Source organism: Malania oleifera, chromosome 12 (assembly GCF_029873635.1).
Source record: "Malania oleifera isolate guangnan ecotype guangnan chromosome 12, ASM2987363v1, whole genome shotgun sequence".
Taxonomy (NCBI): domain Eukaryota; kingdom Viridiplantae; phylum Streptophyta; class Magnoliopsida; order Santalales; family Ximeniaceae; genus Malania; species Malania oleifera.
In genome coordinates, this window is record NC_080428.1 from 73,600,381 (window position 1) to 73,625,251 (window position 24,871).

At 36.3% G+C, this 24,871-nt stretch overlaps 1 protein-coding gene across 7 annotated transcripts in view; it reads right to left on the minus strand.

Moving 5' to 3' along the window:
* Nucleotides 1–419: 419 nt before the first annotated feature.
* LOC131144226 (DEAD-box ATP-dependent RNA helicase 22) overlaps nucleotides 420–24,871 on the minus strand; it is a 29,131-nt gene continuing 4,679 nt past the window's right edge. The window contains exons 5-9 of one of the 7 annotated variants that reach the window (XM_058092745.1): nucleotides 22,310–22,637; nucleotides 19,561–19,713; nucleotides 19,221–19,272; nucleotides 18,892–18,972; nucleotides 420–1,048 (exon numbers count right to left, since the gene is read on the minus strand). In XM_058092745.1, the coding sequence (XP_057948728.1) occupies nucleotides 18,914–18,972; nucleotides 19,221–19,272; nucleotides 19,561–19,713; nucleotides 22,310–22,637 (592 nt within the window). In that variant the 3' untranslated portion in view covers nucleotides 420–1,048; nucleotides 18,892–18,913. Of the gene's footprint in view, nucleotides 1,217–18,761; nucleotides 18,976–19,220; nucleotides 19,273–19,560; nucleotides 19,714–22,309; nucleotides 22,638–24,871 lie in introns of those variants that run through there. The other 6 variants (XM_058092746.1, XM_058092744.1, XM_058092742.1 and 3 more) reach the window with 6 other exon arrangements.

Below are 24,871 nucleotides of genomic sequence, written 5' to 3' on the forward strand. Positions count from 1 at the left end.
AGATTTTTGGATCACCAAATTAACTCATGTGCCCAAATCAAGTCACTGCCAAAAGGTAGCCATGAATTCATTAGATTCATGAAGTGAAATTGGATGAAAATAAAATAAAAATTGCATAAAAACATAATCATTTACGAAAAGGAAAAGAAAAAGTCACGTAAAAATTTATATTATTTCACCAAGCATAAAATATAATAGAAATAAAAAATTCTCATGATAAAATTTAAATACATTCATTTATTCTGTTGTCCATCCCATACAAAGGATCAATACAAGTTTTTATGTTGTCATTTACTTTATGACACATTTTTCTTTCATAAGCTATCAAAACCCTAATATGACCATTCTTAAAAATAGTCATTCTACAAATCACACATAATCTAAGTTATCACCATCTTCTACCACTCAAAACTCAGAAGTCTCACAAGTCAATTATCTGATTGACCTTTCATAGAATAATACGTGTTCATCAAAGATTCCAACATGGTACATAACAATACGTATACTACAACATGATCACGTACTATCATGCTCTATTTGAGAGGGTCCCAAATCAAAACAAGATCTATGGTTCAAGAGTCACCATGCCCAACTCAAAACCTGTAGTTCTAGTTCCACCTGCATTGTAAAGTCTGCACAAACTTGATTCACAATACCGACATGATCTAAATGCTTTTAATCATTAAGCTTTAGGCCACCAATGTATAATGTCTCATGCTCTTTCGACATGACAATTTTTAAAAGAATCCCCAGAATCTTAAATTCTGTGGCTGCAATAACATTTGTAATTGCTTACTACTACTGCAGTCTGGTCCCCCTTCCAGTCCAGTCTATTCCAATTGAGACTGCAGTCTGCCCAGAATCTTAAATTCTGTGGCTCCAAATAGCAGTCCGGTACTTTTAATGTTCCACATTGACGCATTTGCCACGGCCAATTATCACAGCCACAAAGAGGAAATGCAGGGGCCAAACACATGAAATCATCCATCAACTTGGACCATGCATCCATCATGTGCAAATTGCAGGAAGAATCATCACCAAGCTATTACTGTCCTACAAAAACAGAGGACAGCATATAATCTTTCCCTTTTTTGGGGTAAACAACAGCATGTGATCTTTCATCAACTGCATTGATAATTGATATATAGTCCTTGAACATATGATGTTTGAAAACACCTAAACAGATGATACTTGACATACAGTCCATCGCTGTAACCTGCAATTACACGAGTTTCTGAAGTTTCAGTAAATTGAACTTCATCCAAGTATTGCCAGAGTTTGGCTCCTAAGTTTCGTATTCAGATCAGTTCTAGTCTCTGTTTGGAGATCTCATCAAATCTAAAATTTGAAACATAAAAATCAAACTTGTTGCAATTTAAATTCCAAGGAACGAAGTGCTGCTCAGTAAAACTTCAAGGGTCTGAGGCATAATTCACACACACAGAGAATATTAATAGACTTACGTTCCGGGAGAGAGCTCAAAAGGGGGGTTACGTTCCGGGAAAGAGCTCAAAAGGGGGGTGGGGGGGCAAAAATACAACTATTTAGTAAGAATAAAATAACAAATTTAATGAGCTAAATTAATGGGCAAGTTTGTTTGCATCCATTTTCCTCTCACATCTACAGGGAAAAAAAATTAGCACAACGTAAATGACTTCACATGAAACACAACATAAGAGTCAAACCCTGGCAATTAGGCAATTAGACAATAACAAGATCAATTGAATAAATGAGCATGTGGTAGAGGTTTGTGATGGCATCACCAATTTGTTCGAATTATAGAGTTTGTGTTTGTCTCCTCCTACTTAAAAGAGAAAGAGACAATGAAAGAAAGTAATTTGTTTATTACAAACAAAATAGTAGCTCATAAATTTGCTTCTAATCCATAGTGGTTAGTAGGCAGATCAAACATCGATGTTGAGGTTGAGAATGAAGACAGAAATTATTGCATTAACAAATTCAATGATAATGAAGAAGATGATACTAATGATAGGCTTCATTAAGACATTAGCAATGATTTGCAAGACATTGATGAAGCAATTGCAACTCGGATGATGACATTAATGTTGATTAAAAAGTTTGACAGTTTTGCTTTTGTTATTTATAATTTTATACACTATTTTGTTTTAATTATAGGAGTTCATGTCATATAATTGACACATTCAAGTTAAAAAGTAACATTTTTCTAAAAGTATTTAATCTTTATTCCATTATGAGTTGAGTTTGATTAAGATGGGGATGCAAAAATTTGAACCTAAAACATTTATTTTTAACATGAGAATGCTAACATTTTGACCTACTAGTATGCTAACATACTAACATTTTGACCTACTAGTACTTTTTTTGTACAAGAGGCTTTAAATTCTTGAAATTTATAGAATCTTAACATATAAATTTATTCCCGCTATTTATTGTTATAAAATCTTAAGATGATCCCATCCTCTGAACTCCAAATACACCAAACTCCTCTGAACTCCAAATACACCAATCTCAACCACCTTGCTTCCAGTCAAGAGATTTCAAGATATATAATGATGACAACAGACCCTTCACCCAAAATAGCGAGCATGCACTTAAACACAGACCCCTGTCAACCATAGTTCTCAAATTCGGATTCATATTGTGAATCAAAATTCCAACTTCATGAATTTAGAATAGAATTATAGGAATCGACACAAAAATAGAAAAATCAATCACAAATTACATGAACAACAAACAAAATTGTAAAAAACTTGGAAATTTCAATAAATATGAATTGATACAATAAAAGCACTAGAGTCAAAACTAAAGCACTAGGTCTAAGAGTTCAAAATACAATAAAAATATAAGATAAGGATTCAAGAAAAATCTTTAAAAATTAAACTTTACGTTTATGGTGAGTGTACCATGTTTAACAATTAAAACGATTCATGTGCATGCTTTCTGTAGGAAAAAATTCCAAAACCTTGTTGGACAAACTTGAATCATTGTACGCCTTCAAAACTGGGAACAATAAGCTGTATTTGTTGAACAAGATGATGTATTTGAGATATAGAGAAGGATCTTCCATATCAGATCACTTGAATGAATTTCAAGGAGTTTTGGATCAGTTGTCAGGAATGGGCATAAAGTTTGACGATGAGATATTGGGATTTTGGTTGCTTAATACTTTTTGTTGGAAAAAATTCCAAAACCTTGTTGGACAAACTTGAATCATTGTACGCCTTGAAAACTGGGAACAATAAGCTGTATTTGTTGAACAAGATGATGTATTTGAGATATAGAGAAGGATCTTCCATATCAAATCACTTGAATGAATTTCAAGGAGTTTGGGATCAGTTGTCAGGAATGGGCATAAAGTTTGACGATGAGATACTAGGATTTTGGTTGCTTAATACTTTGCTTGATTCTTGGGAAACATTTTGAAAAAAATTCTGCCCTTAATGTGGTGTGTTATCCATACAACTTGCCAAGAGTGGTGTTTTGAATAAGGAAGTGAAAAGGACTCAAGATTCATTATCACACTCTAAAGTTCTAGTTGTTGAAATAGGGGGAGAAGCAAATCTACAAACCAAAAGGTTACAAAAGATAAAGCAAGTCTAGATCAAGATACAAGAAGGTTGAATATCACTATTGCGGCAAAAAGGGGCATATGAAGAAGTATTGTTTCAAGTTGAAAAGAGAGAACAAGGATAGTAATACCAAGCAAGACAAGGAAGATTAAGATGATATTTCTGATGGTCTTCTCATTGTTTGTGATGGGAATGTGGTCAATCCTAGTGAGGAAGTGATCAATCTTGCATCCTATAAGACGAGTGATAGATAGTGGTGCTTCACAGCGTGTTATACCAAGGAAGGAATTTTTCACATCTTAGACTCCAAGAAATTTTGGAGTTTCAAAGATGGGTCATAGTGGCTTGACAAAGTGTTAAAATATCAATCCCGAATATCTTTGTAAATAAAATACAAATTAGGAAAGTGGGTAATTATGGAGGATTTGATATTAATTCAATAGAAATTGTTTCCTTGCTTAGAATAGGTAATCGTATTATATATTGGATTGTACATAAGAACAAAATAATGAAGAAAATATTTTTCAATCGTTTCTTCTTTCATCGTATCAGAGCTAGGGTTTCTTAAACCCAGCTAAACGATGGCTAACAGCAGAGGTTCTACCTCCTCTGCAAACATCACCGGTGACTCAGAGGTTACGTTCGGTGGGTATACGAATGAACTGGATAACGCAGTCTTTCCACTCTCATTGGAAAAACTAAACGGAAAAAATTTCCGTGAATGGGCTCAGTCCATGAAACTAGTGATTGAGGGAAAAGGGAAGCTTGGTTATCTTACCAGTCAGCGGAGGAAACCAGAGCCTTCCGACGCTGTAGCCCTGCAAAGATGGAGGTCCGAAAACTCCATGGTCACGGCTTGGCTCGTCAACTTGATGCAACCATCAATCGGAAAAATTTACCTGTTCTTGCCAACGGCGAAGGAAGTCTGGGAAGCCGTACGTGAGACGTACTCCGATGTCGAAAGCTACTCACAAATCTTCGACATCAAGACCCGATTGTGGCAGATGAGGCAAGGTGAGAGAGGTGTTACCGAGTATTTCATGGAGATGACTCATCTCTGGAAGGAGCTCAATCTGAGCATCGACGAGGAGTGGGAGTGCTCCGGCGACAGCACGCAATACCGAAGGAGGCTCAAAAACGAGAGGGTCTTCGAGTTTCTTGCCGGCCTGAATCGAGAGCTCGACAACGTGAGGGGACGAATCCTTGGCCGGCGACCTCTTCCTTCGACCCGAGAAGTCTTCGCAAAGGTCAGACGGGAAGAGAACAGGAGGCGGGTGATGCTGCGGCCTCAAAATGAATCCGCTGGGCTGGACCCTCCTATACCTGTATCCACCCAAAAATTAGATGGGCTGCACGCTGGGCCAGATGCCTCAGCTTTTGTATTAAAAGGCCTAGGGGGACCTACTCAACGACCGCAAAGAGGAAAAATATTGTGCGAACATTGCCGAAAAACAGGTCATTCAAAAAATACCTACTGGGAGATTCATGGAAAACCGGCAGATTGGAAACCGAGATAATACCAGAAAAATCGTGGGTACCAGGCCAGCACAGGCGGATCAACTGAAAAAGCACAAGGAGAGAACAACAATAACCCGTCCAGCAGTGCATTCAGTCTTGAACAGTTGGATCAGTTATATAAGATGATTTCATCAATGCAAACATCGGATCAGTCTTCCTCTGTTTCCCTGGCTCACCGAGGTAATCATATGTCAGCTTTAAAAATCACATCTTGTTACAAATGTCCATGGATAATTGATTCGGGTGCATCCGATCATATGACTGGATCTTATCAATATTTTTCATCCTACTCACCATATGGCGGGAATTTGAGGGTAAAAATTGCAGATGGCTCCATGGTTTTAAATAACGGAAATTGCAGATGGCTCCATGGTTTTAAATAACGGCCGTTATGTAGCGTAACGTCCGATACGTAACATAAATCAAGGGCTCCAAAATCGATACGGGCCGATAATGCGGTTCGGAAAAAATTCACAGCCGTAACGGCCGTTACGGAGACGTAATGGCCGTTACCCCAATGTTACACTCCATAACGGTCCGTTACGGACCGTTACATGCCGACAGCTTGCAGAATCTCCTTTCTGCTGCGCATCGCTCCTTTCCCCCTCTCCCAAGTCCCAACCAACCATCTAGCAATCTAACATTCAAAGAGTGAAAAAACATACCTTGAAAGTTTGTTGGCCGAGCCGCCAAAGCAATAAGAAGGCTTGAAGCCTGAGCAGATCTACTCATCTTCGCAGTCTTCGTCTAGCCTTCCTAAATCCTGATCCTAACTAAGTTCTTCGAAGCTTGAGAGTGGCCGAAGGCAGCTTCATCCGCCAGTCGTCGCACTCGCCGCCACCAGCCAGTCATCGCACAGAGCTTGGAGTCATTGATAGCCCTTCAGCAACCTCCGCCAGTCGTCGTACTCGCCGCCACCAGCCAGCCCTCCGCCAGTCGTCGCACGAAGCTTCGAGGCTTCGAGGCAGTCCCCTCCCCTCTCTCGGTCTCACTTAGACTCTCTGGCCTCTACTCATCTCAGCGTATGAGATAAACTTTAAAATTTCAGTCAACACTCAACACCCACATCTTAAACTTTTTATTTTTATTTTTTTTTAATTATAATTTGTTGAAAATTATGTTTGTTAAATTGTTAAAAAAAAGAGTAATTTAATAGAGTAAAAAATTAGAAAATAATAATAACTATGTAAAATAAATTTTTCTTAATTTATAAATATTTTAATTGTCTTATATTTTTTGAAAGGTAATTAGGAAAATCTAGTTCCATCACATATTTCCTGTTTATAAATATTTTTTAAGTTTTAAAACATCATTTTGACCTTAAATTTAAAATTAGGGAAAATAAATCGTTACATGATCTATTTTTTGTTTTTAGTTATCAAATAAAGTAAAAATTGATAACTTAAAAAATAAAATTTTAACCTAATAGTTAATATATTAATAATTCAGATTTTTACTAATTACTAGTTTACTACTAGAATTTGTAGAAAAATTATATTTTAATCCATATACTGAGAAAATGCTTAAAAAGTTAAGCAGTCAATTTGTACTATATGGATCTCTATTAGTGATGCTGCGATGTATATGAAAGTAGAGCAAAAGTCTTTTCCACCTTTAAAATTACAATGTTAATTTCTTATAGTTATAAATGAAAATAAAATCAAGTTATAAAAAATAATGAAAATATCTTTTTAAAGATAAAGGAATATTTTTTTTTGTAATAAAATACCTAATATTTTATAATTGTTTATTTAAATATAAAAATAAATTAAACATTACTTATTATTTTTAATCAAATATTATATTTTATTTTTACGTAATAAGTATTTAAAATTAGAAGGACTATTTAGTACTTATTATTTAATATTTACTAAATTACTAATTATAATATTATTCCTGACATTTTTTTAGAAAGGTTGTAACTTTGTATTTTCTTTATGTTTTGTATAGAGATCATCAAATTAAATCTATCAATATGTCACGTGATAGAGGAAATGAGAACTTACCTAGTGAGGATATTGGATGGCATTTTAGTACTACGGTGAACGGTAATAGACATGTTATTATGTGTAAGTTATGTGGGAAGATAATTAAAGGGGGCATTACACGCTTGAAACAACACTTGGCACATAAAAAAGGTCAAGTAGCTAGATGCTCAATTGTGACCACACAAGTCAGAGAACAAATGATGAAACATCTACAACAGTATGCTGAGAAGAAAAGAGATAAACAAAAAAGGCAAGAAGAAGCAGAAGCCAAATTAGAGGAGATTTTGAGAATTTAAACGATGAAGAAGACTTGGAAGAAGAAAGCATGAAATTTGCTCAACAAGAAAGCATACGATCACAGCAACAATGGGAAGAGAGACAAAGATTTCGAACAAGAACATCTAGAGGGGGTAATATTTATTAAGAGGGAGGTGGCTCTGGCAGTGGTGCTACCAGTGGTTTCAATAGAGCAGGAGTTCGATCTTATAGTGGTCGAGAAGCTGGAGGCAGTGAACGACAATGGATCAATCCTGATGCCCCTGAAGCTAGACTAAAGGCAATGGATCCTATTTTAGAAAGAAGTAAGAGTGCGAAACAACCAAAAATCAACACTAAGTTACTGAAAAATTTAAAAAGTAAATTAGGAAAAGTAGTTGGAAAATTCCTAATTTATAATCGGATTCCAGCGAATGTAGCTGACTCTCCATTTATGCAGTCTATGCTTGATATTGCTGCAGAGGTTGGAAAGGGAATGAAGGGTCGATCACCCTATGAAATATCTTAAATTTATTTGGAGCAAGAGTATCAAGAAATGAAAAATTATATAGCTTCTTTTGCTGGAATTTGGAAGGAGAGAGGTGTAACCCTTATGTGCAATGGTTGGTCATGACTAACTAGAAAACACATTATAAACTTTTTAGTTTATTGCGATAGAGGCACCGTGTTTCATAAATCAGTTGATGCCTCTGATGTGTCAAGCAGAACAGCTGAATATTATTTCAAGTAATTTTTTAATTTTAATTGTATATGCAAATAGTATTATGAACTTGCATGTTTTTAATTAAATAGTAGTAATTATTAAATCTATAATTTCATTTCAGATTAATGGACGAGGTGGTTGAAAAAATTAGAGAGGAGAATGTTATCCAAGTAGTGACTGATAATGAAGTTGCAATGAAGGCAGGAGGAAAATTATTAATACAGAAGAGGCCCAATCTCTATTGGACAGCATGTGCAGTTCATTGCATAGACCTTATTCTTGAAGATATTGGTAAGAAAAGTAACGTGAAGAAGGTCTTAGAAGATGCAAGAATAATAACCTCATTTATTTACAACCACACATGGACAATGAATTTCATGAAGAAATTCACAAATAATAGAGAGTTACTTCGTCCTGCCATCACTCGATTTGCCACAAATTTCATTGCTTTGGAGACTATTGTCAGGCATAAACAAGCATTAAGGGAAATGTTTACATCTGATGCTTGAAAAAACTCAAGGTTTGGGATGGCAAAATTAGGCCCAACATATGATTCAAAGAAAATTATCTTAGGCAAAGAGTTTTGGCAAAAGGCCTCTGATATAATTAAAGTGCAAGAACCCTTAGTGAAAGTTCTTAAATTGGTTGATGGTAATGAAAAACCAACCATGGGCTTCATATACGAGACAATTGATAGGGCGAAGTTGGTCACTCAAAAAGATTGTTGGTTTTACAAAGACTATTGAAAAATTATTGACAATCAATGGAGTTTTCAGTTGCACCAAGATTTGCACGCTGCTGGTAAGTGTAAATCAAATACAATTTCTTATTATTTTAACTTTTAAATTATGCATAGTTGCATTACAAAACTGTTGATTAATATGTTTTTAAATTTAATTGTAGGGTATTTTTTGAACCCACAATTTCTTTATGGTGCCCCACCCTCTCCTGAAGTTGCTAGAGAAGTCATAGATGGGGTTAAAAAAGTGATAACCAAGTTGGTACCCAATATAGATACTCAAATTCGGGCTATTAATCAAGTAAGTATTGGTTCCATTAAATTGAATAATGAATTGTTCTAGTATTCTGTAATACTTTCAAGAATAATTATTAATACATCTAATTAATTAATTATATTTCACAATCATCCTTTTTTAGTTGTTGCTATATCGAGATAGGCAGGAGACTTTTGGAACCCCGTTGGCTCAAAGGGCAGTAAAACAAACAGATCCTGGTAAATATGGCTATATAGCTAAATAATGGATGAATAACTCTATTTTCTCTCTTTATGTTCAAATTTGACTTTTGAAATATACGCTATACTAACATAAAACTCTTTTTAATTATTCATACAGCTGAATGGTGGATTCATTATGGCTTGTGTGCTCCTGAGCTCCAAAGAATAGCAATTAGAGTTCTTAACCAGACCACATCAACTTCGGATTTTGAGCGTAATTGGAGCATCTTTAGCCTCATCCATACGAAAACAAGAAATAGATTAAAGTACATGAGACTACAAAAACTTGTTTTCGTACTCTACAACATGAGGTTAAAGTTAAGACGTACAATGGGAAGAAGCCAACAAGAAATTGAAGAGGGTTTCAATCCTATCAATTTGAACTACATTTTCAAAGAAGATGATCCTTTAAGTCAATGGTTAGAGGAGAGAGAGACACCACTACTCGACGGTCAGGACAATTCAAATTGGTTAAATGAAGAAGTTGGTGGTACTACAAAAGGAGGTGATCGACCACCAATAAATGCGCATGATGATTCAAGTTCAAGCCCTGAACGTACACAAAGTGATGACAATCTTGATTTGAGCCCACCAAGTGATGATGATGGTAATAGTGGTGCTGGAGCTGGGGTTGGGGGGGGTGGCAGTCGTGGTGGTGGAGGCGGCGGTGTAGAATATAATTATGGATATGACACAGGGACATCATTGGCAAGGGATATACATCCTTCTGATCCTTATGGACTACATGACATACCTGAAAATTATGACTTGAGTATTCCTCCAGGGAACCAATCTTCACAACCCAGGAGAAGGAGTGCTCGTGGTGACCCTAGTGATTCTACTGAAGATTCATATGGTGTGGTTCATAGTTTTGACGACTTTGGTTTAGATGGTTCATCATCACAATCATATGGATCTCATCCAGCATATCCACATTATGCATTTCGTGACTCACATTTTTATCCTAGTGGATCAGGAATCTCAGAATCTAGTGAGTCTTCTTCTACACACTACCCACAGCCCCTGCCCCAACTTATGGACATTATTCAGGAGGATTTTCACCACCAGTACATTTTCAAGAGCAACAACGAAATGACGCAAACTTGGGTTTATTCAACTATGTATTTCCACAAGGATGGGGAGATAATTTCCCATCCCAATCTCAAGATACAGATGCAAATTATAAAGACCCTCCACATCATTCTTTTTGGTGGTGACATGTGTTATGTTATAAATTTGTAATATTATATTCATGTATTTTCAACTATTTATTGATATTTGATATTAATCACTTTTTAAATTCATGTATGTGTAATGTCTATATTGAGTATTGACTATTGAGTCTATTGATTCATTTTTAGTAACTTTATGACTTTAATTAATTGACTCTTACATTTCTACATCTTTTTACTCATTAAAATAATGTAAACTATAAAAAAATATGCTTCTTTTTGTAAACAGCGCACTAAAATTAATATAAAAATCATAATGCCTATTAAAAAGCATTTGTAGGTTGAATGAAAGCCTTCAAAATTCATTAAAAATAATGTATTAATGGATTTCATGCTTATTTTTCGATTTTGGCATGGTTGTGCATGCGTGAAAAAAATTCACGACCATTATGCCCGCTTCCCATTACGTAACACCAGCAACACCCGCGACCGTTACGCGACGTTACCCGCGACCGCGATTTCGAACCATGGATGGCTCTCTCTCACCAGTTGCTGGAAAAGGAAGTATTCGCATATATGATTCCTTAACTTTACAATCGGTCTTACATGTCCCCAAGTTATCTTGCAATCTGTTATCTATCAGTCAGTTAACAAAAGACTCGAATTGTTCCGCTAAATTTGTTTCCTCTCATTGTGTTTTTCAGGACCTATCATCGGGGAAGACGATTGGTACTGCTAAAGCGTATGAGGGACTCTACTACTTTGAGGAGGCAAGTTTGAGTGAACTATGTAATACTGCAATTTGTGATTCTGCATCTACTTCTAGAAATAGTGAACTTTTGTTATGGCATTCACAGATGGGTCATCCCAATTTTCAATATTTAAAACGTTTGTTTCCTTCTCTTTGTTCAAATAAAATGGCTTCTGAGTTTCAATGTGAAGTCTGTGAGCTTGCTAAACATCGTCGTACTTCTTTTCCATCATCCATATACAAACCATCTCGCTCATTTGCTATGTTTCACAATGATGTATGGGGTCCCTCACGTTCCCTAAATCGCACCAATACAAAATGGATTGTGACCTTTATCGATGACCATACTCGTCTTTGTTGGGTCTACTTACTGAAAAACAAAACTGAAGTCCGCTCAATTTTCATCAATTTTCATACCATGATTCATACACAGTTCCAAACTCATATTTAGATCCTACATACTGATAATGGTACGGAATATTTTAATACCATCCTGGGAACTTATCTTCAAGATAATGGAATTATTCATCAAAGTTCTTGTGTGGATACTCCTCAACAAAATGGGATTACTGAACGAAAAAATAGACATAAACTTGAAGTAGTCAGGGCATTAATGTTTACTACCCACATGAAACATTATTTTTGGGGCGATGCCATCTTAATAGCCACACATCTCATTAATCGAATGCCAAGTCGAACACTCTCATTTGTCACCCCTCTTCAAAAATTTCAGGAACACTTTCCTACCTCTCGACTCCCTTCCAGTCTCCCACTGAAGATTTTTGGTTATACTGCTTTTGTTCATGTCCATGCACACCTTCGCGATAAATTGAATCCTCGTGCCATTAAATGTGTCTTCCTTGGTTATTCACCTACCCAAAAAGGCTACAAATGCTATGATCCGGTCTCAAAACGACTGTTCATTAGTCTTGATGTCACTTTCTTTGAAACCACTCCTTATTTCCCAAAGCCCTCTCTTCAGGGGGAGAAATGGAGTGAAGATCGATTCTTTGATCCTTTTACTACTGAATCTGCGGTTACTCCAGTTACTCCTTCATTCCCTGACCCATCTATTGAGTCTTCCATTGCATTACTTCCCGACTTGCCAAACACAACTGAACGCTTACCCTCAGGGGGAGATGCAGGAGAGCAAAACACCGCAGACATACTAGTTTACTCAAGAAAGCCGAAAACAAAGGAGAGGGAGAACCTCATACCTGAGGCATCAAAAGCATTGGAACCGATGATGGATCCAAATAATCATGAGCCCTTGCCTTATCCTGATATGGTAATTGAGTCTTCCTTTGATAATTCTGCACCTGATGATATTAATTTACCTATTGCAATCAGAAAACAAACCAGGTCATGTACTCAATACCCTTGGTCGAAATACATGTCTTATAAAAGCTTGTTTACAGGATATCGTGCATTTGTCTCTAATCTTGACAGGATGAAAATACCAAAAAACATTCAGGAAGCTCTAGAAATACCAGAATGGAGAGAGGCAGTCATGGAAGAAATGCGAGCCCTAGAAAAAAATGGAATTTGGAAGTTGACAGATCTACCGAAAGGGAACAAGCCAGTGGGTTGTAAATGGGTCTTCACAGTGAAATGTAAATCTGATGGAACAGTTGAAAGATATAAGGCCAGACTTGTTGCAAAAGGCTTTACACAGACCTACGGCATTGACTATACTGAGACATTTGCACCAATGGCAAACTTAAATACAGTTCGGGTTCTCTTGTCCCTGGCAGCCAATTTAGATTGGCCACTACAACAACTTCATATTAAAAATGCTTTCTTAAATGGAGAATTAGAAGAGGAAGTTTACATGACTATACCACCAGGATTCAGTAGAACAAGTGAAGAAGGATTCAGTAGAACAGGTGAAGAAAACAGAGTGTGTAAACTAAAGAAATCGTTATATGGCCTCAAACAATCTCCTAAAGCGTGGTTCGACAGATTCGCAAAGGTACTAAAGAATCAAGGGTATTGACAAGGGCAATCAGACCATACACTATTCTTCCAACAGTCTGAAGGAGGTAAGAGAACAATTCTAATAGTGTATGTTGATGATATAATCCTTACTGGTGATGATACTGTAGAAATGGAGAGATTGAAGAAGGTTCTGGCTACTGCATTTGAAATTAAAGGCTTAGGACAGATGCGGTATTTTTTGGGCATGGAAGTGACAAGAACGAAAAAGGGAATTAGTGTTTCTCAGCGAAAGTATGTTACCGACCTCCTAGTTGAAACTGGCATGCTTGGATGCAAACCCAGCGAAACCCCGATAGAAACAGTAAAGAGGGTTGAAGATTGTGGAAAACCAGTAGAAAAGGAGAGGTAACAGAGATTGGTTGGCAAGCTGATCTACCTATCACATACCAAACCAGATATTGCATTTGCAGTCAGTGTAGTAAGTCAACACATGCATTCACCAAAGGAAGTTCAGTTAGATGTTGTATACAAGATCCTTAGATATCTCAAGGGATCCCCGGGAAGAGGACTCTTCTTTAAGAAATGTGAAAGGTAGGAAGAAGTAGAGATCTTTACAGATGCAGATTGGGCAGGACCAGTAGAAGATAGAAGGTCCACCACAGGATATTGTACATTCGTCTGGGGAAATCTCGTAACTTGGATAAGCAAAAAACAGAATGTGGTGGCTCGTAGTAGTGCTGAAGCTGAATTCAGGGTAGTCGCTCAAGGGATTTGTGAAGGATTATGGTTACGAAAACTATTGGAGTAATTACGGGTATCGGTGAACCTTCCTATCAAACTCTACAGTGACAATAAGGCAGCTATCAGCATCTCTCTTAATCCAGTTCAACGTGACAGGACTAAACATGTGGAGGTGGACAAGCACTTCATCAAAGAAAAAATTGAAGAAGGAATTATATGTATGACTTATGTACCAACCAAGGAATAAACTGCAGATATTCTCACTAAAGGGTTGGGACGACAGAGCTTTGATGATCTTATCAGCAAGTTGGAGATGATTAATATTTATGATCCAACTTGAGGGGGAGTGTTAAAATATCAATCCCGAATATCTTTGTAAATAAAATACAAATTAGGAAAGTGGGTAATTATGGAGGATTTGATATTAATTCAGTAGAAATTGTTTCCTTACTTAAAATAGGTAATCGTATTATATATTGGATTGTACACATGAACAAAATAATGAAGAAAATATTTTTCAATCGTTTCTTCTTTCACAAAGGCTATTGGCATGGGAGATGTTTGTCTGGTTACTAATAATGTTACATATCCCTGAGATTCGTCTAAATTTGATTTTGGTTGGGGAACTCGATGATGAAGGGTTTTGCAATAGCTTTAGATCAAGAAAATGGAAACTTTCCATAGGCAACTTGATTGTGGCTCAGGGGCAGAAGTGCTCAAATTTATATATGATGCAAGCTTCGATTCCAAGTATAGTGTAAATGCAGTGGGAAGTGAAGATGCGTCTAAACTATGGCACAAGAGACTTAGTCACATTACTGAGAAGAGGCTGAATTGCTTCGCCAAGTAAAATTTGCTTTCTAGTGTGAAGGATGTAGAACTAGAGAAATGTGATCATTGCATGGTGTCATGGTCCGACTATTTTCACACCCTTGTGAAGGGCCGTGCGGCGCTAGCTAAAGCACTCTTGCTTAATTAGCCAGTCTATCGTTTACCAACATTCATCCACGAAACACTTTCATTAGCATTCATTCAAATAGCAGCGGAAACAGTAATCAATTCATGAAAGTCGTGGCAAGCAAGTAGTAAACATTGAAACAAACGTAATTCATTAACAACACCTCCGTTGACATTGTGTTTAACGAGGGAGGCAAGTAGGCTAAACATGTTGACAACAGCTAGTGAGTTTTACAATGACTGATGAACACTCACCCTCCCCTAAAGAGGTTTTTATGTAATTATCATCCTGGCACTAGGAAACATCAAAGTGACCGAGGGGTTTGGCATACAAATAAACTACCAGCAAAATAACCCTACACTAGTATTTACATGATGAAAACCCATCCCAAGCACATGAGATAAGTGGTCACAGGCAAGCATAATGGCCTGAACAAGCTTAACTCGTGACACATAGCAGGAAAACAAAACAGAGTATCCTTCAATAAGAGCTCTTCAAGAATATCTACTTTCTTACAAGTGGTGTATTCAAATGTTTGTGGTCCTCTAAAGGTGAATTCTCTTGGTGGTGCACTTTATCTAGTAACCTTATTTATGATCATTCTATGAAGCTTTGGGTCTATGCTTTGAAGACAAAGGACCAAGTGCTTGATAAGTTTAAACAATTTCAAGCATTGGTCAAGAGACAAACAAGGAAGAAGCTCAAATGCATTCGTATTGATAATGGTGGTAAGTACTCTGGGGTATTTGATGAGTATTGCAAACGACAAGGTATCAAACATCAAAAAACACCGACATCTCAGTTAAATGGTTTGGCAGAAAAAAAGAACAAGACACTGATTAAGAGATTTAGGTGTTTGCTTTTTGAAGCAAAATTACCTAGATCCCTTGAGGTGAGGCACTAACACAATAGTATATGTGATTAACTAGAGTCCAACAGTTGCTTTGCAAGGTGATGTTTTGGACAAGATTTGGTTTGGCAAGGATGTATCCTATAACCACTTGCTAGTTTTTGGGCTACAAGGCTTATGTTCATGTCCCAAAGGATGAAAGGTAAAAGTTAGATGTGAAGACTTGTTGGTGTGTTTTTATGGGCTATGACAATGATGAATTTGGCTACAAATTCTATGATCCAGTTGAGAAAAATTTGTTACAAGCCGAGATGTAGTGTTCATTGAAGACCAGAGCATTGATGATATTGAGAAGGCAAAGCATATTGAATCCTAGAGAAAATTATGACTGAACTGATATGGATCCAGTTCGATTGCCACATACACCAGAGCAAGTTGAAATTGATGTTCATAATGATATGCAGGAAAATGATGAACAAAACAAACTGCAGGATACAATTGATTTAGATGCTCCAACAGATGACATTGTTAGTGAGCAATCTAAGAAACTAGTAGATCTACTAATAGCTCCACTATGGAGGTCTAGCAGAGATCAACAACCTTCTTCGAGATACTCTTTTAATGATTTTGAGCTCTTGACTGATGAGGGGGAACCTGAGTGTTATAAAGAGGCCATTGAAAGTGAGCAGAACAAAAATGGGTTGATGCAGTGCAAGATGAAATAAATTCTTTGCATGATAATCATACTTTCGAATAGATGAGGTTGCCTACGAGTAAGAAAGCATTGAAGAACAAGTGAGTGTACAAGAAAAAGCACGAAGAACACAGCTCATAGCCTCAATATAAAGCAATACTGATTGTTAAAGGCTTTAGTCAAAGAAAGGGGATTGATTTTGGAGACGCATTCTCTCCTATTGTGAATATGTCCTCCATTCATGCAGTGTTCGAATTAGTAGCTAGTCTTGACTTGGAGATTGAGCAAATAGACGTGAAGACTGCTTTCCTTCACATGATTTGGAAGAAGAAATCTACATGGAGCAATTAGAAAAATTTGAAGTGAAAGGGAAAGAGGATTATGTTTGCAAGTTGAAGAAAAGTCTTTATGGATTAAAGCAAGCTCCAAGACAATGGTATAAGAAGTTTGAGTCAATTATGAGAGAGCATGGCTACAAGAAGACTACTTCAAATCGTTGTGTATTTGTGCCAAAATTCCCTGGTGATGATTTTATCATTCTTTTACTTTATGTAGATGATATAATTATTGTTGGTAAGAATGCTTGCAGGATTGATGCTTTGAAGAATCAATCAATTAAGTTCTTTGCCATGAAGGACTTAGGTGTTGCAAAACGAATGTTGGGAATGATAATTAATTGAGGGAGCTACATAGAAGTTGTATCTATCACAAGAGAAGTACATCCGTGAAGTACTTCAATGGTTCGGCATGGACAAGGCTAAAGCGGTTGGTAGCCCTCTTGCACCTCATTTAAAATTGAGCAACAAGCAATATCCCGCTACACAAGAAAGGAAGAGATGAAGAGAATTCCTTATGCTTCAACGTTTGGAAGCTTAATGTATGCCATGATATGTACTAGGCCTAATATAGCTCATGCGGTTGGTATTGTCGGTCATTTTCTCTCAAATCCAAGTAAAGACCATTGGAATGCTGTGAAGTGGATTATAAGATATTTTGTGGTAACTAAAACTTAAGACTTTCCTTTGGTGAAGATAAGCCTCTCTTAGTTAGCTTTACAAGTGTAGACTTGGCATGAGATATGGATTCTCAAAAGTCAACTTCAGAATATTTGATAAATTTTGCAAGGGTAGCAGGGGCATGCAACCAAGGTTGCAAAAGTGTGTTGCACTCTCAACTACAAAAGCAGAGTTTATTGCAGCAACCAAAGCATGTAAAGAGCTGCTATGGATGAAGAAGTTTCTTCAAGAGCTTGGTTTCAAGATACAAGTTGTTTTGTGACATCGAAAGTGCCATTCACACTAGTACAAATTCTACTTTTCATTCAAGGTCAAAGCATTGACATTGGGTATCACTGGATACATGATGTGTTAAGCTCTAAGTTGTTACAACTTGAGAAAATCCAAATAGATGATAATGGTACTGACGTGTTGACAAAGCCACTATTAAGAGAGAAGCTTGATACATGTCATCAATCGTCGGTATGGTGAATTTCTCCACATAGTCGTGATGGGGAGATTTTTTGAGTTTGGGTTCCTATGTGGAGAAAGGCCTAAGATTAAAGGTCCATTTGGGCTCCTTTTTAATTTTGGGAGAATAAATTAGGCTTTTTTGGGATGTGTGAAGTTTAGCAGCCCTCAAAAGAGACAGGAAGACATGAGAAGTGAAGTGCAGAAAATTCTGCTCGTTCTCCCACTGCACAGTCTTGATCAAACTGACAATCGGAGGGTCATCCATGGCTCGATTTGGCTGGAATTTTAAAACAGGTAGAGGACATCAGGTCCCCAATTCTGAACGGTGCGATCTTCATTTGGATGCCTCTAGGTCAGCCGTTTCTGTTCATGACAGCAACTCTGTTTTGGGGAAATTTCTCTGTTTTCTCATCTTCCTCATCTAGTCTTTGTTTTCTATGGCAATGATGTGACTATTGTTGAGTTTATTAGTAACCATTAGTGATCACTGGAACTTGTCATGTAAAACCAAAATTTGCTCATTGTGGAATTTTTATTTGGGCTTTGTGGCCCCGTGGTTTTTACTCTTCAATTTTGAAGGGGTTTTCCACCTTAAATTTGGTGTTATTTGTGATTGCATTTTGTAATGGCAAGTTCCATTTGTTGTTTTGGTTGTCTCCTCACAGGTTCTTACAATCAGGGGATTGGTTCGTGTTTCAGTCCCATCAAAGTACACCTACAAACTGATGGAACTATCATGGATTTTGCAATACAATCCAATGAGAAGCTACCTGATGCTGAATTAGCATTACCTGAGAGGTCCAATGAAGTATGCATGATGATTCATTCAAAACATTCACCAACAAGGAAAAGGATAGAAATGTGTCAACATCAATAGTGACTCCTGATTTTGATGACAAAAGAGTATGTAAACACTTGCTCAAAATCTCACTCCAATATAGAAGACGATCAAAATATAGAGATTCACAAGTAGCACATATCAAAATATGATTCAAAGATGTTAATAATAAAATAATTACATTGCACAAAAATATGCTTTTCTTACCAAATTCCCAAAGCTCATTGAATTAAGCAAGAACTCCATTGTTGATAAATGATGCATCCCTAACTCTAACCATGCTGGAACCTACTAACATATGAAGATGAAAAACAAGTTAAAATTTACTATCATAACACACTGCATTCTTACATCATGCAAACGACAACAAATTATTTGAGCAAAAAAGTAAACTGACATTACTTCACAATGATAGCGTGCATAAACTGCTCAAGTTCATGCTTTGCATAATATTGCCAAATAATTTCAAGCCCATCTTAATATTTATAGTATGCATTTTTATTTTTATTTTTCGGAAAAGAAGAAATGAACACTACCTCTCTTCTTGAGCTTCTTTCGAAAGCTCCTTTTTCTACTAAATGCTTCCTCCTGTAGCCATAGAATAAATCATAGAAATCACCAGAGAATGTCTACATATACATTTTCATCTGCAACTAAATCTCAAGCAGCAATTAATTCTTTTAGTGCATATCTCATTACAACAATATGATTTAATAGGCACATTTTTTAAACTATCTCTGAAATTCTATATTCCAAGCAATAAAGGTCAGCCAAAACTGCAGTTTCAGGATTTCTTATATTTTAAGGAGCAGCCAAATTGTCATTTCAGGCAAAGAATTTTCATCCTGTACAAAGTTTCTTAGTTGGAAGCAATACCACAGGTTGACCCAGTTTCCCTGCTTGGCGGACTGCAGCAACAAGTTCTCGACTTGATTCATTATACAGGCTTGTTACAAGTCCGAATTGACCAGCTCTAGCCGTACGACCAGTTCTATGCAAAAAATCCACAGCAGACTTGGAAAATTCTGCCTGGGATGAAACAAAAGAACCCAGCAGTAAGATCCCTTATGAATATGAATCTTGTGGCTATGATCAATAATTAGAACATAACAGAAGGAAAAGAATCAAAGAAAAACCTGCTAGTTATCATGTAATTATATCAAAGGCAGCAAGTTATAAACTTATAATATAGTCTTCAGTTTGACTAACCTCAAAAGGAAGATCAAAACCTGCAGTCTACATGCACATGTAGGGCATGCATGCATCCCTACCTCCACAATTAGAGAGTTTGTTTCCATGACTTGAACCCATGAAATTGAGTAGGTTGTAATACTATTACGCTTACCGCCCCCACCCGTCCTCTCTCTTTCAGCCCAAGTAAAAAAATTTAAATAATAATAACACCAACAACAACAACATTGTAAAATTCTTATCCAATCCACATCAGTTGAAACATAAATTTTTCCAGATTTAATTCTCTATTTCATAAACTTCCAAGCCCCATTTTTTCAAGTTTCACACTGCACTAAAAAAATTAAGTTATCTAACTGCACACTAGAAACAATTAACTTATTTAATTGCAGAAGAAAGAGATCAAACCCTTATTAGTTCCTTACTTTTGACAGAGTTCTTTATTTCATGATGATTTTCCCATCATACATGACAATCTAACTAATCTTTCGACCTTAATGTCCACTCTGCATCACAGCCTGTCCCACACTCTCCTGAAGAAACCACAGCATTCCTTTGAACATTATAGCTTGTTGCCCTTAAATTTGATTAATTTCATTAAATTATTTGAAGTCTACAAACATCAAACGTGCCAAGTCCAAAGTGCTGTTCGGGTTCGCAATAACATGGCTTCCACATGCAAACTCCAAAATCTAAATCCACAATGTCTTTCACCAACATGCTATGATGGTGCTGGGAACTGTAAGATTACATTTGGTTTGTAGAATAAAACAGGGTGAAGATGGAATACAGTAGTATAGGGGATAAAACAGTTTACAACAAAAAATTTGTGTTATTCCACGTTTCCAACCAGCAAGTTAAAAAGTTTGTGTTATTACAACCATAGACAATGAATGACTTAAAGCTCACAACAAAAATGTCTATCCATACGTTACTCCATGATTTATGATTGGAATAACTACATTTTACATGATTATTTTCCTTAAAATGACTAGTCACAGAACTTTTTTTAACCATTATATCCTTGTACCATAGTTGCTCTATTCCCATCCTATAACATTACGCAAACCAAACACAAAATTGTACTCCATTTTCCAAAACAGAAAATCACTTCCTGACAATAATTGCAAAAAATGCTTTCCTGGAAAATGATTTATTTCTGTTGTCTAGATAGAACACTCTAGAAATTACTTTCCAATTTCTTTCATGCCCTGGAAAAATGTTAAATGCGCGTCTCAAAAATAACTTCCATGACTGCTATGTAAGGCAGCTCATTCCCTTGACAGAAATTTTTGGTGGCCCAAATGCTAGAAATAAGGAAAATTTATTTTTCTTAAAAGTCATTTTCCACAAAACAAATGGAGCCTAAATATTTGAACCCCAACTGTCTCACCAGAATGCCTTGCAAGGCTGAATCTAAATAACCTTCTTTATATTGGCAAAGTGAACAAAAGTGATACAATAAAATAACTAAGAACAAGCCACACTTTTTTACAGAAAAGGAAAATTATTGAGAAAGAAAAAAATACAAAAGTAGGAGAAGAAGGTCACAAGGTTTAGAACAAAATCAAGTCCAAAACAGTGACTAACAGGCTAGTTCCATTTGTCAGCTACTTAGCTTCACCAATTTAAAAAGTACCACATAACTAAAGCCACCATATGAACAAGTTCCCAAAGAGAGGTGCTAAAACGAATAACATATATATCTTACTAGATAACATACTGCTCAGAGCAAAAAGATCAGCTACTGTAATCTCCCCAACAGCCCAAACTTGGCCCATTCAGGCCTAGAACTAGGTGGAATAATCAATTTCTCGATAGAAATTAGGCTACCCAGGGCCTAGATATTGGATTCAGAGTTGATTTCAGATGTAACTTGGGTTGACCTCATTTAGTCACTAGCTTCAAGTTTAACAGGTTAACCTTTATAAATATTTTGGATGCAACACTTTAAGAACATTGCAGTTTTTAACTCAACAATGCAAATAGTTCAATTAAGGGGGAAAATAAAAAGAAACAAAATTTTTATCTTAAAAAAAGGAACTCCTAGTTCTAGCCACCTTTAATTGAATTCAGAGGATTAAGTGAAATGTGCTCCATCTCCACATAAATTTTAATCCTTTTATATCATGCTACTTCAAATTTGGAAATACTTATAAATAATAAAGATAGAGCAAGTTTGTTTTTTTTTTTTTTTCTTTGTTTAAAAGCAATGCTTTCTTCCAAATTCCTGTTTATATCTCTTACTCATTTGAAGCTAAATTTCTTATATCTTTAATAAAATTTTCTTTTTTCTATTATTACATAAAATCTTAAGGTCTAAGTGATGTTACTTTTTTTTTTAATTTACAAGCTGCTACTATTCAATTGTTCCACTTGTAATACAACTAATGCATGATTCAAGACCCTAAGTGATTCTGTTGAAGAAAAGTACCTGAATAACATGTGAAACATAAGGTATGTCAAGACCACGAGCAGCTGCATCAGTGCACACAAGAACACCACCTTTCTGTTGAAAATCAGTTAAGATCTCTGCGCGCTCCTCCAAAGAACAATCACAATGGTAACGAAGACACTCAATTCCAGCTCCTTGCAATATCTTAGCCACTGATTCAACAGCTACAACAGTATTTGCAAAAACCATTGTACGACTAACACCATCACCAGAATCTAGAAATTTAGATCTGGAACCACTGTTCATAGCATTTATTAGTGCATCTACCTGTGTATCAACTGTAACTTCAACCCATTCCTGCTTCAATCTGACACAAGAAAGAGAAAGTCACATCATCAACATGATATTGACTCCACTTTCAAGTCCAAGGGGAAGGCAAACAATTCATCAGGTTGATTACACTTGAGGCTAACCATCACAACATCAGTTCAACAGAATAAGTACTAGAATATATACATTTATAAAAAAAAATTAAAAAATTAAAAAAAACACTCATTCTATTCTTAATGACACATTCGTTACCAATCTCTTGGTGCAAACTGGAAAGTCATCAGAGAAATATGGCTGGCGAGAAAAAGGAAGCTTAATTAAGTTTTCACTTTCCACCAAAAGATTTATTTTTTCCTGTAACTGCAAAACTTAGCACGTCTCTACAAATGTCACCTATTTGCAGGAGGTCTCGCTGGGGACACATCGTAACACACTAGCACTAACAATAAAACAACAACAAAAATGTGATTAGATGATTAATTAATTGAGCAAAAAAACATGATACGTTCAATATCTTTAACATGTGCAGTGAGAAAAAATTAGAAGAGCCCCTAATCTATCAATTGCTGATTCTGTTGTCCCATGCTTGGGTCTATTAAATGATAATTAAGGATTAAAGTGATGTAAAGCGTTACAAAAGATGTAATTCAGACTCGGAGACCACAACACACGATAAGAGGGCTATTTAATGTCTATTGGCAATCCAAAAACAATGCAGCACAATATCATATCGTCCAACAGTTAGTAATTTATCAACCAGTGCACCGAAGAAGAGTGATACTTTAAATGCAACCAAAGGTCGCCATACTAAAAAAGGTTACAAAATACGACAGCTCTAATTCAAAGCTCATCCAAACAATGAAGTGCTCGCAATTCATTTTCTCTCATCATGCTTCAACAGATAAATCAGTGAGGTTCATGTTTTAAGTTCTCAAACTAGCATCAAAGATGTGCTGAAGGGTGACATCCAAAAAAGTCCAAGACACCAATTGTCAACAGGACAAAGAATCCAATATATCATAAAATCATAATTGAAAGAATATATAGCCATCCAGACAAAGTCTCCTCCATGAATTACATGCAGATGTGATTCCATTACAAAACACCATTGTGCTATTCACTCTGAGTCAGCTTAATTTTTAAAATAAATAAATAAAATCAGCAGCTGTGCTTTCTATAGCAACAACAAAACCGAGCCTTAATCCCACTAAGTGGGGTAGGCTATATGAATCCTTTTCCGCCAATTTATGCGATCATAGACCATTTCTTTTGATAGATTCAAAGATATTAAATCCTTACTCACTATCTCCTCCCAAGTTATTTTAGGTCTACCCCTACCCCTTCTACTGCCCCCCACAGTAACTAAGTCACTCTTCCTCACAGGTGCACTATAAGGCCTACGTTGCAAGTGTCCATACCATTTGAGTCGTCCTTCCCTTATCTTATCTTCTATAGGAGCTACACCTAACTTACCACGAATATGTTCATTCCTTAATTTATCTTTCAAAGTTATACCACTCATCCATCTAAGCATCCTCATCTCGGCAACTTCTACTTTTTGGATATTATGTTTCTTCATCGCCCAACATTCTGATCCATATAGCATAGCTGGTCTTATAACTGTCCTATAAAACTTCCCTTTCAATTTTAAGGGTATTCTACGATCACATAGAACACTTGAAGAACTTCTCCATTTTACCCAACCTGCTTTAACTCTATGCATTACATCATCTTCAATTTCTCCTTAAACTTGCATAATAGATCCAAGGTATCGAAATCTACAAGTACTATTTATTTCTTCATCATCAAGTTTAACTTTGTCTCCAATATTCCTCCTATCATTACTAAAATTACATTTCATATATTCTATTTTATTTCTACTTATCTTAAAGACTCTAAATTCCAAAGCTTCTCTCCATAATTCTAACTCAGCCTCTACTCCATTCCTAGTTTCGTAAATTAATACAATATCATCTGCAAACAACATACGCCATGGAACCTCCTTTTGAATACTCTTAGTCAATTGGTCCATCACTAAAGCAAAAAGATAAGGACTCAAAGCAGATCCTTGATGTACACCTATGGTAATTGGAAATTCTCTAGTTTCTCCATCTATAGTCTTTACACTAGTCATTACTCCATCGTACATATCCTTAATGACATCGGTATACCTACAACATACACCCTTTTTTTCTAAAACCCATCATAGAACTTCCCTAACTATCCTATCATATGCTTTCCCAAGGTCAATAAATATCATATGCAAGTCCC